We start from the raw sequence: 15,202 nt of genomic DNA on the forward strand, positions 1-15,202 counted from the left end.
TGAGGAAATCGCTATACGATTAGGTTTTTGCGATTGCTTTTGCGATTGCAAAACAATGGTTTAAGTAAGGATTTTTCGTTTAATGATGATCGGTTCCCTGCTTCGGGAACCAATTTTCACTTTACGACAATCAGCAAACAGCTGATTGTCAGGTTTCAAAATGGCCGCCGGCTGAAGAAAATGGCTCCCCGCTGTTTTTAGGAAGGCTTTTTCGCTAGACAGTCACCAAAAAATGGAGGATCTTCGCTGGACGAGCAGGTATGTAGCTCATTGGAACACATTGAAGGGTTTTCAATGCGTTTCAATGGCCTTTTTTATTTTGCTTAACAAGGATTTTGTTCTACAGCGATTTCGCTGTATATGTTTGATGTACTCTGGTCTCTATGTTTGTGTAATGGGAAGTTTTCTATATTCTTTTTAATGAGATTACAAACCATACATCTGCTTTAAACAGAATAAGATCTATGTTGCTTACATATAATGTCGTTTCAGCTCTTCCTATGTCTGTTCCCCAAATGGTACAATCAGCCTGGGATGTTGGCATATTATTAAGAGTTTACATTTGTTTGCCATATGAAACCTAGTCAGTTATTGTGAAACAATTAAATATTTAGCACTTTTAATGGAACAATGACACTATTTAGAGAACGGTACGGAGACCATTACCTACAAGATTCTGGTCTTTCCCATGGCGGATTGCTTTTGAACTGTGAAGTGTAGCTTAATACAAACTCCAGTGTTGGTTTAGCCCAGGGTGGGCAATGTGGAGCCCACAGACCACATACAGCCACACTGAAACCCAAATGTGCCCAGCAACCTAACACCCAAAATTTTTACTTTAAAAAAATTGCCTCAAAAAGTTTCCTTGTGGGAGGGGTTCTCCTGGGTCTCCCACACATTCAAAAATGTTCTTCTTAAAAATTGGCCACTAGGGGGCACAATGGGGTTTTTCAGTAAAAAAATGTAAGAACGTTGGGCGTGAGGATCATGTCCTCATGTGTAGTCCTCCAAGATATAAGGATGTATGTCTGTGACCCTTGGATTGCACTAATTAAAGAGAAAAAGAGTGAGAAGAGGTAGTTATCCATTCAAGGAGCAGCATTCTCCTCAAAGGCAGTGCCCACACTGCCTTGTTTATTAATTACACTTATATTCCATATTTCCCTCCAATAAGCTCAAGGCAGCATGAATGGCTTTCTCTTGTGTGCTCCTCCCTGTCATGCCACTTATGAAGTTGAGGAAAAGAGGGCTGGTTTGCAGTATTTCTCTGGACTGCCTTTCTGACACAGTACCTTTCTGTTTTGGCCTCATAATCAGGGTAGCAGGAATGGGAATAGCTGTCTGGAATACATTCACATAGCCACCTTCATGCAGATGGACACTGAATTCTTAAGTTCCTCCACTGTGGAGTGAGAGGTCTTATAAGCAGTTTTGTCAGTGGCCTTGTGCTTCTTGCCCTTTGAGCATAAAAAGAGGGGAAGAGGTGTAATATGTCATCAACCAGTTATTTACATAACAAGTTTAAAATTCTGCCAAATGTTAAGGGAAAGGGGGCAGAAAATGACAAAATACATAATCTGGTTCACCGTTCTGTTCCTTTTGGGCAATGCTTCAAAAAAGCTTGAAGGCAGGAGATTATAACAGCCCACTCCCAGTTGTGTGCCCCAGCTGCTGCTGCTGAGAGGCATATTCTGTCCAGGACTAGGGATGATACAATAGCCGCCATGGTTAGTAGCACTCTCCCACACACATTTTCTGTCTTTAAAAGGAGACGTTAAATGTTTTGACAGGTAACATGTTTGTTCCAAGGGCCTACAGACGGCCCTAAAGTTTCAGTACTCTACACCTTAACGTGGAGCTTATCAGACTTTACAAAAGGGAACTAACTTATCAGGTAGCTCATATAAGGTTTTCTTGTAACAATGCCAGAGGGAAAACCTGAGGAAAATTGTGTTTCTCCAGAGGATGTCCATACTGTTTGGCTGCTAGCATCACAAATAACAATTTCTGAAATGAAAGTGCTATAGAACCTGGAATGATTTTTGGGCATTCCATTTTGTGCTGGCTGATGATTCAGTTTGTATTCAGTGTAATATTTCTGTGTTCAGTTTTATATGTATTTACCATTCATCTTCATGATGAAATTCTTTTCTGTGTGCAATTTGCAGAGATTCATTACAGCTAATGAAAGAAAAGAAACATTTGCTGAAAGGAGACAGAGCGCTGTTCAGATCCTGGTTTTCTTTGCTGCCTCTACAGTACTTGGTAGAGTTTATCCCCGACTCTTCTGCTGATCTGTTGGACTGTCTTGTAGGAACTTTTCATAGACTGAAGGATGTCCAAATCGGATCTATGAACACTGAGGTTTGTTTGCCCCTCACTTTTTATCTGAATAAGAGTGTTGGTGGGATGAAGTGATTTGAAGGATGGAGTGGGACGTGGGAGACCCAGATTCTAGTCCTTACTCTTTATCATTTGGGCCCGGTCACTCTGTTCCAGCCTGACATAGCTGTGTTATGAGGATAAAGTGAGCACACATGAGAAAGCCATGCATGCTGCCTTGTGCTTATTGGAGGAAATATGGAATATAAGTGTAACTAATAAACAATTTACCAGAAGCACCTCTGTCTTGTCTGGATTGAGTTTCAGTTTATTTGCCCTCATCCAGCCCATTACTGATACCAGACACTAGTTAAGAACCAAGATAGGTTCCTTGGAATTAGATGGGAAGGAGAGATAATGCTGGGTGTCATCGCCATACTGGTGACTGGACTTCAAAATGCCAGGCAACCTCTCCCAGCAGTTTCATGTAAATATAAAAAAGCATGGGGGACAAGGCAGAACCCTGATGGATGCCACAGGCCAATGGCCAGGACATTGAACAGGAGTCCCCCAGCACTATCTTCTGAGTTCTTTCCAGGAAGGACCAGGACCACTGCAAAATTGGAAGACAGATGAAAGAATAGGGATACAACCTGTGCTGGATGGGGTTACGCTCTCCCTGAAAACCTAGTTTTGTAGTGTGGGTATACTTCTGGATTCATCCCTGAGCTTTCTTGGTATAATCAGAGGAGGCCCTCCTCTCGGTCCCATTGCCAACACAGGCATGGCTGATGGGGACATGGGAGAGGGCCTTCTGTGTGTCAGTGCCCAGCTTATGGAATGCTCTCCCTCAGGAGATCAGGCTGGGTCTGTCCCTTTTATCCTTCTGCCAACAGCTGAAGACCGATCTTTTCACGCAGGCTTTTAATAATCATGATCGAGTCCCTGAATGCCTTTTTAAAGTTAAGATAGTTTTATGTTTAATTATTCAATTGCATTTTAATTAGCATATAGTATACTTTTTAAAATGTTTAACTTATTCTGTTCTTAATTTTACCCTTTTTAACATTGTGAGCTGCCTTGGGTCTCTTTATTGGGAGAAAGGTGGCCTATAAATAAAATTTAAAAAAACAAATGAAATAATTCTGTTAATTCTGTTTTCTTTGACTTAATGTTTTTCCGTGACTTTCATAGGCAATAGAACATCTACTGAATGTACTGCTAGATATTGCTAATAAACAAAAAGAGTAAGTAATAGTTTGCAGAATCATTTACAATATATTTGCGTTTTAAAACAGATTCAGTTTTTGATTTAGATTTTCTGTTCAGTTTCTCTTGAGATAACAAGATAGACAAATTGTATTTTTTTTCCTTTCGTTTCACCAATAAAAATTTTAACCAGCTTTCTTTATTGCATCTCCAATGTTGCAAGCATACCAAAGTTTGACCAGTTCATTGTGTTGTGTGGGATTGCCAGAGAGATGCAGGAAAACAAGGAAAATGGGATGAGTGAGTAAAGGAGGGAAGGGAAAAGGGGGAGGAGGAGAGAAGGAAAATGATGTGTGTGTGTGTAATAATAACAGAAAGTGGAGAAAGGAATGAGGAAATGAAAATTTTAAAAAGGAAGGAAGGCTGCAGGTAACATACCACTAGGTTGCACATCAATTAACAGGTGGAAGTGACAGGAAAATAGCAATATATCACTTAGAAATTACAATGGTGCCTCGCTAGACAGTTACCCCGCATGACAGTTTTTTCGCTAGACATTGACTTTTTGCGATCGCTATAGTGATTCGCAAAAGAGTGGTTCCTATGGGGGAATTTCGCTGGACAATGTTTGGTCCCTGCTTCACAAACCAATTTTCGCTAGACAACGATTTTGACAACTCCCTCCGTGCTCTCAAAACGGGTGTTTTCGGGACCTAAGCTTCACAAGACAGCTATTTAAACAGCTGATCGGCGGTTTGCAAAGCAGCTTTCCTATGGTCGATCTTCGCTAGACAACGACGATTCTTCCCCATTGGAACGCATTAAACAGGTTTCAATGCATTCCAATGGGGAAATGCTTTTCGCTAGATGATGATTTCGCTAAACAGCGATTTCAGTGGAACGGATTATCATCGTCTAGTGAGGCGCCATTGTATTTTAAAAGAAAGAAAGAAAATCTTAGGACAGTGGGGACCCCTAGAAACAGGAAGACAAATTAATAAATTTATATGAGATGGTATACATAGCCTGCAGAACTGGTACAAATAGCAAGAAATGTACTGATTGAACTGACAGCGATATGAAAGGGCCCAGTGGTATATATACTATGTGTCCATATGTAAAAAGGTATTGATTGCTAAAAGGGATGAAAATGAAATAATTCTTTTGGTATGTCTGATCAAGCTCCAAGTTTCTGAAAAAAAGAGGTGAAAAATGTAGCTGGTTCACTGAAACAATTCTGTATCTTTCATAAACTGCTAGTGTTTTTCAATCACACAGCCCGGTAAATAAATTATATTGTGCTTCCTACAAATTTGGAATAGGATAAAGGAAAAAAATACAGTCTCTTAAGAAAATTTGGCAACTACAACTGCGTTGGAAGTACTGTTATGGTGCACGATGTAAGGTCTTTGTATTGTAAAGTTAAATCTAAAGTCTTTGTATTGTAAAGGTAACTGAAGTTTTCCATATTTAGCATATTGAAACAGGATTGTTGGAGCAGGTCTATGGCTATCTCTTTGAAAATACATTCTTTGTTGTGCAACAAAACCTATATGGAAAGTTACAAGATACCAGTAACATCAGCAAAGATAGTTTCAGACATTCTCCGACTTGCACCTGTTGTGGTGAGTATCTGACTACCCTGATGTGACCTTTTTTTTTTTGCCTTTTCTGAACATTTTTACTAGTTCATGCGAGTGAGATTCTACCAATAAAAAGGACTTCTCAGAAGGAGCGATCTATACAGGCTAAGCTTGATCCACATGTGACTGGCCTTCTTGAGAATTTCCTTTTACAAATGACGATGCCTGGGATATCGGATAGTTTTGTGTGACTGACGACCATGTATACATTCTGTTCCTGTTTTGGAATAGATAGAGCTGTAGAACTAACAAAAATCTGTTGCAGCAAAAATAAGAAAAAAAAGATTTATCATTTCCCTCACACAATATGCAGTTAAAATGTTATTCACTGTATAGAGAGGTTTTGGTAGCCATGTAGCTTAGATAGCTTTAAAAAGAAGTAGAGACACATATGGGGGATAAATCTGCCAATGTCTATAAGCAGTGAGGTTTAAATGGATCATCCTAGTTCACAGGTCCTGTACCTGAGAAATTCTGGGGACAAAGATACAATGGCCTTCACCTTAGTGCCTTGAAAATGTCTAGAGGCATGTGGGTGGTTCAAAGTGGGGGAGAAATGCTGATGCTAAAGTCACTGATCTGAACAGTAAAATAAATAATGTTTCTTCTTCGTGGTCCTGGCAATTACCTCAGTTCCTTTTCCCCACCGCTGATGTTTTATCTCATGATGAGCTCTCTGTTTGCCTTAATCTTCTTTTTGTTCAGCTGTAAAAGAAAGAAGATCAGAGGGAAATCAATGAGAGACTTTTCAATCTGTTCTCCCTCTCCCTACCGCCCCCTGTCCCCCTTCCCGCCATTTTATGGCCCCCACGGGGCCATTCAAATGGTGCACCTGATGCCCTAACAAAATTCCCCTCTCTGATGGACACAACTCGTGTCTTTTTTGCTTCGGAGAATCACATCAACCCTCATCATGTCAAGCCTGCAGAAATCTTACGAAGCAGGCTCTCAAACTCAGGCAACAGCACCTCAGGTCTTTCCTTTGGGAATGTTCCTTCCGTCCATTACCACCTGCGATGGAGGCCACAACGACTTCCCAGCCTCACAGCACTGTCTCTTCATACATACCGTCCACCCCTTTGATTTCAAAATCGGTCTCATTGAAGCCTAAATCTAAGTCCACCTCGAAATCTTAGGCCTCGGGATTGATGCCAAAATCAACACCAATGTCAAAGCCTCCTTCGACATCCGACCATTCCAAATCAAAAAAAAACCCAAAGAAATCTTCCCTTGATTCTCAGACTGTTAAACAACCACTGCCTTCTTGATCTGCAACTTCTTGATCTTCACTTCCCATCCAAGCCTCACCAAGTGTATGTCTACTCCTTCTGCGGATGATGACTCCATTCCCCTGCTATCCGGTCAACCACCTTCTCCTCTACTTGCCCAGTCTCTAGAATGGGCTAATACCTCAGCTGGTAACAGTGATTCTACAATCAGCCTATCCGAGCCCCAAATCTATGGGTTGCTCTGGCTCTGCTTTCGAATCTGATTCAGTGTCTCTTTTAGCTGATCCATTGCCTCCCCGCAAACAATCTCAAAAAACTCACCACACCCTGGAGACTTGCCGATTCGATGCCAAACATGCACAACCTCTGATATCAACGGGGTTGATGGCATCGCATGGCACTCAGGCTTGCTACCTTCATCCAAAGTGAGTTACCTTATATGAGCCTCCAACCTACTACAAACCTCCACCCAAACAATATCGACACTGGTCATATCAATACTGGCAACCTGATACTGATCTCTGCATCGAACTGAAACACGCTTAGTACACTTACTATTACCCATCCGATTCCTCATAGTCGCCATCTCCTCAATACCATCCGAGAGCTCAAGAATATTACCAATCTTCTTCTGAGGATGACACCATACCTCCTCCTCTGGTACCAAAATCTTCTAAAACCTCTCGTAAGCAGGGTCATCTTGTCGAGCCTTTCACTGCTCAACCAGCTACAGTACTGAAGCAATCTCATCCATCAACTTCGGCTACATCACAAGCCACCAAACCCAACACGTTCTCGCATGTCCGCTCTTCTTCTCTCCAAGTCACTGCTACCTATACCGGACCTTCAACTGCTCCTCTCAATACTATGCATGCTTGCCAACTCAAGTGACCTATGCCTCACCCGTCCACTCATTCTTTACCTTCCAAACACGGTCCTAGCAAGTCTAAACACTATCAATCTTCATCTCTACCTTTTGCCTCATACCTCCGGCTCTTCATAATGACAATACTTTCCACCTTCACCGCTCGTCTCCACAACTCTCTGACTGTGAAACGTCTGATTCCTCACCACCATGGGAATCTTGGCCTAATCTACCAACACTTGATTCAGATGTGAATGATAACAATCCTCCATCTCCATCAGAGGATTTCTCCTCTTATTCACAGCTCATACTCCACATAGCTAAGATCATGGACCTCGATGTCCAACAACCTGTTCTGACAGAATCTGACAAGGTATACGAAGACATCAACCAAAATCAAACCCCTCCGCTCCATATGGGATTTATCCCTTCTTTTCTTAAACTGATCAAACAACCATGGTCAAAACCTTTCTTGGTGCTGCAGTTTTCCAGATGGGTCAAGAACTTACATAAAACACATGGAGATAATACCGCCTTCCTCTCCAAACATCCACCTCCTAGCTCTGTCATTATAGATGCCACACAAAAATAGAGCTTGTAGCCATTCTAATGCTACTCCCAACAACAAGGAGGGCAGGAAGCTCGACATCATCAGTCAAAGAGTTTATTCTCTTACCTCTTTCACACTACATGCTGCCAACTATCTAGCAGCTATGGGTGCCTACCACTGGCATCTCTGGAACAGAGCCCTTCCAGCTCTACAGTGGGCACCTGATGAATACAAAGACCTTGGCCTCACTTTCCACCAAGAGGCCGTGGCCCTAGCCTGTCAAGAGCTCATTACTGCATGCCATGTAACTGAAGCTGCTTCAAAACACATGGCCGCTGCTGTCACTCTCCGCAGACATGCATGGCTTTGTTCAGCCCATATTTCTGAAGACTCACGTTTGCGGATTGAAGACTTACCATTTGATGGTGTCAGTCTCTTTGATGACAGAATAGATCAGATCTTAAACAGCCTGCAAAAATGAGAAAAACAGCATGCTAATACAATACTCAACCAAAGTAACGACCCCAGCAATACCAATGACACCTTATCAACAACACAAACCTTTTCCTGATAGACAAAGGTACTTACCACAGTCTTCTTCCTCCTTCCAACCTTGACACATAGCGACAATGCCCCAGGCAAACTTTCAGGCATCCTGACCAATAAAAAAAGTCTTTGACTATCCTCTTGCCGAGATCTGCCTGCTCCATACATTACCACTCAACACCACCTGCCTTGCAGGCCACTTTCAATCTTCGGCCTCTATCACCACCGACTCCTGGATCCTCGAGATCATCCCCACTGGTTATGCAATCAAATTTTCTCTCACACCACCACCAAGGACAGTTTTGACCACCCTGTAAAATATTCTGAAGCAGGCGATTCAAGCCCTTCTACTAAAAGATGCCATCACTCCTGTCACCCCACAAGACAATGACCCTGGATTCTTCTCCCACTATTTCACCATCCCAAAGAGAAACAGAGGTCTTCGTCCCATCCTTGACCTCCATTATTATATCATTCAGAAGTGTTTCCGTATGGTGACACTAGAACGCATTGTACCCATCCTTCAGTAAGACGACTGATTTGCTGTAATCGACCTAAGTGATGCCTATTTTCACATTACCATCTGTCAGGATCACTGAAAATTTCTCAAATTATCTCTCAGCGACACCATGTGAGAAATGCTCACCCTTTGTTACTTAAAAATAGTAACCAGATACCATGAAGACAAGCAGCACTCCTTTATTTAAAAGCACTTTTGCAAAAGTGGGTGTCCTAGCTGGGTAGGCACACCTATCAATACAGGTAGCATGGTATTTATCCCAACTCCTGGCCGCCTGGTTCCTCCCTTGTTTCCCCATTGGTCTGGGTACTCCAAGGTGTACAGCATATCCAATGTGCCTAAACTGATCACAGGAAGTCCCACCTTTGTTTACATCTCCCACTCCCCTCTTTTCCTAGACCCCAGGCCCTTATTTACTTCTTTCCTTATTTGGTATATGTTCCCTTTCCTTAACCTCACTGTGGTCATCCTAGCTGACCCATTAAGTTTCTTTATTATTAACCAGGTCTTTTCACTTAATCTTTTTATCAGTACAATGGGGCACCTCCTGTATCTGTATATTCTCTTCTTGGCTTCCCGGACCTCCCCTAAAATTCCTAATGTCAACTACCGTATTTTTCGCTCCATAAGACGCACCTTTCCATAAGACACACCAATTTTTTAGGAGAAGAAAACAAGAAAATATAATCTGTTTTCTTCACTCCATAAGACGCACAGACTTTCCACCCCCCTGTTTTGTGGGAAAAAAGTGTGTCTTATGGTGCGAAAAATATGGTACATAATTAACAAATGCATGTACTAATTGGTTACAGATTCAATCTACTTAATCACTATGCCTCTACAAGATCCTGCAAAAGCAGCACTAATTTATCTATTTCTCATAACCATCTACGAGTTCAAAGCCCTCCCATTCGGGCTGTGCTGCCCCATGGGTTTTCATAAAATGCATGGCCCTGTAGCAGCTCATCTACACATGCAAGGAGTTTCTGTTTTCCCATACATAGGAAAAGGTCACTCCTTCCTTCTCCCAGGCTTTTCATGACATAGACCTTACTCTATCACATCTGGTAGATCTGGGCCTAAGAAGTCAACAGGGGCAAATCCATACTGATTCCTTCTCAGTGAGTTATCTACATACTGTAGGTGCCGTTCTAGACTCACAAAAGGCAAGAACCTTCCTCCCTCAAGAGTGAGCAACAAAGCTCCATTCACTTCTTCATTACTTCCAACCTTGTGCACTTGTAGCTTCATTGCCTCCACCACGTAGGTCATACATGCCCGACTAAAGATGCATTCACTTCAGGCATTGTACCTGTCTCTTTCTGATCCAATGTCTGACCCACCTACCAAACTACTCCGAGTCACTCCAGAACCCGCAGCCCAACTACTATGGTGGGATACGCCAGCTAACCCCTTCATTGGCAGGCCCTTCATGTCTCTTCAACTCACTATTCAGGTCACCACCAATGCCAGTCCCATCGGATGGGGAGCCCACTGCAACAGCCGCCACATATGTGCTCCATAGTCCCGTTCGAGAGGCATCTTTATATCAACCATCTCGAACTACTTGCCATTTTCAAAGCCTTCAGCGGTTTCAAACCTCTTATTACCGGCACAGACATGCAGGTAATCACAGACAACACCACAACACTCTTTTATGTCAACAAACAAGGAGGCACTCATTCCATCTCTCTCCTATACCTTTCCGTCCAACTATGGGAGTGGTATTTTGAATGCCATATCTGTCCAGTCACAGTTCATATCACCACTCACCACAACCAAGTGGCAGATGTGCTCAGCAGACTTCACACTCAGATGCACGAATGGACTCTTGGCAACTCTGTTTTCCGTCGTGTCTGCAATCTCTGGGGTCACTCCTACATAGACATTTTTGCCACCTCTCACAACACAAAATGTGCCCTGTACTGCTCCAGGGCAGGAATCGGCCCAGGTTCCCTTGGAGATGCCCTCATGATCCAGTGGTCCCTTCATCTATGCTACCTCTTCCCTCCCATACCCCTTCTTCTACAGACCATTGTCAAACTTAGTCAGGATCACTCAGATGCCATTCTCATCGCCCCACTGTGGCCCAGACAACCTTGGTTCACCATGCTCTGGTCCATCTCCACCAATTTCCTCCATCTTCCCCTCCTCCCTCATCTCCCTCAGCAACAAAGGAAGACCTTTCATCCCAATCTCCATACTCTCCACCTCACAGCATGGAGAGTTCACCTTCCATAGCTACTGTCTTAACTAATGCTTGAAAGCCTGTGACTCTGTACCTATAAATGGGCTGCCTTTCAGAAATTTGCAATTCAGTTGTGACTTTTTCCCTCAGGGTTTATATCTCCATCATTGTGGCATATCAACCAAAGGACTCTGATGCTGCCATGCTATTCAGGCATTCTACTCTGAAACAATTCCTTAGAGGCATATCCAACATGCAGCCGTCCCTCCCTCCTGCCACAATGGTCGTTAAACACTCTTTTATGCCATATCACATTACCTCCCCTTGAACCTCTTGCGACTACGTGGGAACATTAGGAGGGCTCTGGCGTTCTGCGTTTCTAGAACTTCTTCCTTCTGCAAGTCTAAGAGACTCTTTGTCACCCCTCATTTACCTCATAGGTGTTCCCATGTCTCTTCTCAGACCATCTCTCGATGGATCATGACAACGATACACCTCACATACAAATTTGCTTGTGAGCCTCTGCCATCCAGCATTACAGCACACTCCACAAGAGGTGTTGCTGCTTCCACAACATTCTTGAAAGGCATACCTCTCCCTGGCATCTGTAGCGCTGCTACCTGGGCAACTCCACCTACCTTTGCCACACATTACTGTCTTGATGTCAGAGCCAAGACGGATTTGGCCTTTGGCAGAGCTGTGCTCTCATCTATCCTTCCGTGACATCCCTCCTCCGGTAAGTGAGCTTGTTAATCACCCTATAGTGTGCATTCGCAGAGGCCATGAAGAAGAAAAAGAGGTTACTTACCTGTAACTCTGGTTCTTTGAGTGGTCATCTGTGAATTCACACTTCCTCCCATCCTCCCCTCTGTCCGTCACGTCAGTTCCTTTTTGCTACAGTGGCAGACTGTTCTTAGGAACTGAGGTGATTGCCAGGACAGGCGGACCTCTTGTACTTGGGGGGCGGTCCTGGCGAACACATGATAAAGGTCTAGAATATTCCAGAAACCTCTGCACAAGTTAAACTCTATAGTGTGAATTCACAGGTGACCACTCGAAGAACCAGAGTTACAGGTAAGTAACCTCTCTTTTTTGCATCTCTGCCACTAACGGAACCAGTATAGAGTAATAGATAGGGTATCAGACTAGGGCTCAGAAGACTTGGTTTCAAATTTGTGCTTGTTCATAGAAACACATTGCAAGGTAGCAGTGGTAAACCACTCTTTGAACTTGATAACACATAACAGATCTAACTACTATCTACACTTAAATTCTATATGACTAAGTCTGAATGTTACCTAACAAAAATTGGTGCAAAATGTTAGCTCTTCTTCATTCTGGGAATCCTCTACTCTTCACCACTGATGTTAGGAGGAATTGAACTCTTAAGGGATGGCAAACTGGGGAGTGATGAGTTCCGTGAACAAGAGTATTGGAAAAGTATGAGTGCGTATGGTGGTATGCAGACATGAACAAATATTAACGTGGGTGGCAGCTCAGTTGCAAACTGTGCAGAGCTAGGAATTGAAGCTATACCTTCCCCTTTGCTATCAAGCTTTTTGAAACCCTCGATTGGCATCCCTTTTCAAGAGAGGCAAGTGTGAGTGAGTGCACACATATGGCAGCTGATGAGAAGACACAGGCAAGCATGAGAACCTAGGAGATGTTTGAGAAGGCATTGGGAAGTGCTTTAATTGCAGTTTGTTGTGTCCGAGCTTGAGGTCTGGCTGATATTAACTCTTATATTGAAACAAGTCCATTTCAAATGGTGGTTAGTGACCCTGCTTGTTCCAGTAAACTGTAAATAAAACACAGTTTAAATGCAATAACAGGCCGTAGCTGAAAATGAGTGGTTCTGATATCCTGGTGGCTGTATCTGATGGGGAGAGAGAAGGTAGGAAAAATAATTAAATAAACACAAGTAAAGCTCCAATGCTTATGCACACTAAATTCAAATGTTGTGTATTTTTAAGTGGGAACCAGGTCTATGTCTATTCTAGCCAGTGTTTCTTCCTAACATGTATTTAACTTCACTAGCTTATAGGAAACATTCTTCGAATGCTACAGATTTTAGAATTAATTTCATTCAGTGTCTTTTAAAAGAGAACATTACTGTACATGGAAGACTGGAAGACAAATTTGGTCCTGTATCAAACACAGAAGAAGCTGTTGTGGTGGTGCTTGCTTGTATCTCACTTACTCATTCCTTCTTCATTGTATCATGTCTGAAAAAAGGAATTGCTCTATAATTGTTAAATAGTAAAAACATACTGGGCAGAATCCTGTTGGTTCAGCTCCTTGAGTTATGACTGATCATGTTCCCATTCTTGGCCTGTTATTGGACCTGGCAGTGGTGAATGTTTTGACATTAAAGGTTCCCCCTCCTTAGGCTTGCAAAAGGGTCCACAGGGAGCCTCAGAGCCTAGGAGGTGGAGGTTAGGAATAGGAAAGCTTTAATTAAAGATAAAAGGCTACACTGATGACATCATCAGCCTTAGGCACGTGGAGCTATGCCAACAGGTTTCTGACTTTTGACTTATATTAATTTTATATTTATGTGTAGTGATAGCTGTGTTAACACTTTGTAAATCTTTCCTTACTACATAATAGGTCTCAGGAGAAAAAGAAATGCAGTGCACTTCAGCGAATGAAATGTTCCAAAGACTTTGTCAGGAAACCAGGACATGGTTTCGAAAAGTTTTCTCACAACGTTTGCTGCAAAAATATTCATACTCAGTTGGGTTTAATTTTCCAAGTGAACTTCAGGTTTGTATTTTGACAATGAAGCGACTTGCTAGTTTCTGCAAAAAAAAATATATCTTTTGTCAATGTAAATTGTACTCCTTTTCAAAAAACACATCATGTTTCTTTCAATAGCAGTCCTTGCTTTCTTTATGGACACACCTTCTCCAAGGGTCCTGGTTCTACAGTAGTTGCTCCTGTTCACATGTGCTTTGACCTGCTCTTCATGTATTTCCCTCCCATTTGTCTTCCTTTATCTGGAAAATGTAAGGCCTAGTTTGAACCCAATACAACAAGACTTGGAATTCAACAAATTGCTCCCAATACGTTTTACAGAATAAATGATAAAATATGTAATTTTGTTACATTATATTACTTAATTTATTATTTGTTTATTAAATTTGTATACTTCATAAATTAGTAATGAACAGCAATCTGGGTGGTTTGCCTTGCAGTAACTGTTACAGGACGCTATTTAGGAACGCCCAGAAGACACCTAAAGAATTTCTCAAGGGCACTTTTCTTAATAAAAAATACAGTATAGAACCCAAAACGTATAGTGCCCCAAATTTAATTAGTGGCATATAAAAAAATGGCAGCACATGTGGTGCCACATTTGCTGCATATTATGAAATCCGTATTGATATAAACAGTTTGCATACCGAGAGTCATGCAACCCACTAGGCAACAAATAACAGCCCAAATCCTCTTGTGCAACTTTATGCCATGCAAACTGTTGCCAGCTGGCATCATCATCAGTTGGCAACAAATATCTTTAATTAATTAAATTAAAAACTTCTTGTTTCTCTCAGGTTCTAAGGGAGAAGGGGAAGCTCAGGGAAGCCTTAGAAGCCTCAGAACGGGTGTTAGGGGAGCCTTTAATATCAGAAGACCACTGGTGGTGGTCCTGCCACCAGAGCAGGACTGTCTGCAGTGATCCAGCAGCAGCTTTCCAATATTATATTTGTTTTTGGCATGCTGGCTGCAGTCTCCTTCTGGTTCTTGCCTATTGTCATGCATGAAACCCATTTTTCTGAAGCAACAAGCGTTATACCTGCTTTTCTTTCCGTTTTTTTCTTTTGTTTTTGTTTTGTTTTGTAATGTTTGAAGGGACCAGGACAGGTGGCTGTCAAATGCTGGTCTTTTACCAAAGAAGGGATTTTGATAGAGAGAACGTGGGCCTTTTAGGGTACTTACTTGGTATTAAATGAGGGAATTTATCTGGAAGGGGATACAAGCAATGGGGGAGGTACAGTGGTGCCTTGAGTTACGAACTTAATCTGTTCCAAAAGATGAGTCATAACTCAAGTTGGTTGTAACTCAAAGCACCATTTCCCATAGGAATACAGTGATGCCTTGCAAGACGAAACCAATTCGTTCCACGAGTC

General features: G+C 42.3%; 1 protein-coding gene across 2 annotated transcripts in view; it reads left to right on the forward strand.

Annotated features, from left to right (window-relative positions):
- The window catches only part of RNF213 (ring finger protein 213), a 155,775-nt gene that overhangs the window by 41,159 nt on the left and 99,414 nt on the right, over positions 1 to 15,202 (forward strand). For both annotated transcript variants that reach the window (XM_072990706.2, XM_078384278.1), the window contains 4 exons: positions 2,169 to 2,364; positions 3,517 to 3,569; positions 5,006 to 5,156; positions 13,683 to 13,838. In XM_072990706.2, the coding sequence (XP_072846807.2) occupies positions 2,169 to 2,364; positions 3,517 to 3,569; positions 5,006 to 5,156; positions 13,683 to 13,838 (556 nt within the window). The remainder of the gene's footprint in view (positions 1 to 2,168; positions 2,365 to 3,516; positions 3,570 to 5,005; positions 5,157 to 13,682; positions 13,839 to 15,202) is intronic.

This window comes from Pogona vitticeps, chromosome 2 (genome assembly GCF_051106095.1).
Source record: "Pogona vitticeps strain Pit_001003342236 chromosome 2, PviZW2.1, whole genome shotgun sequence".
NCBI lineage: Eukaryota > Metazoa > Chordata > Lepidosauria > Squamata > Agamidae > Pogona > Pogona vitticeps.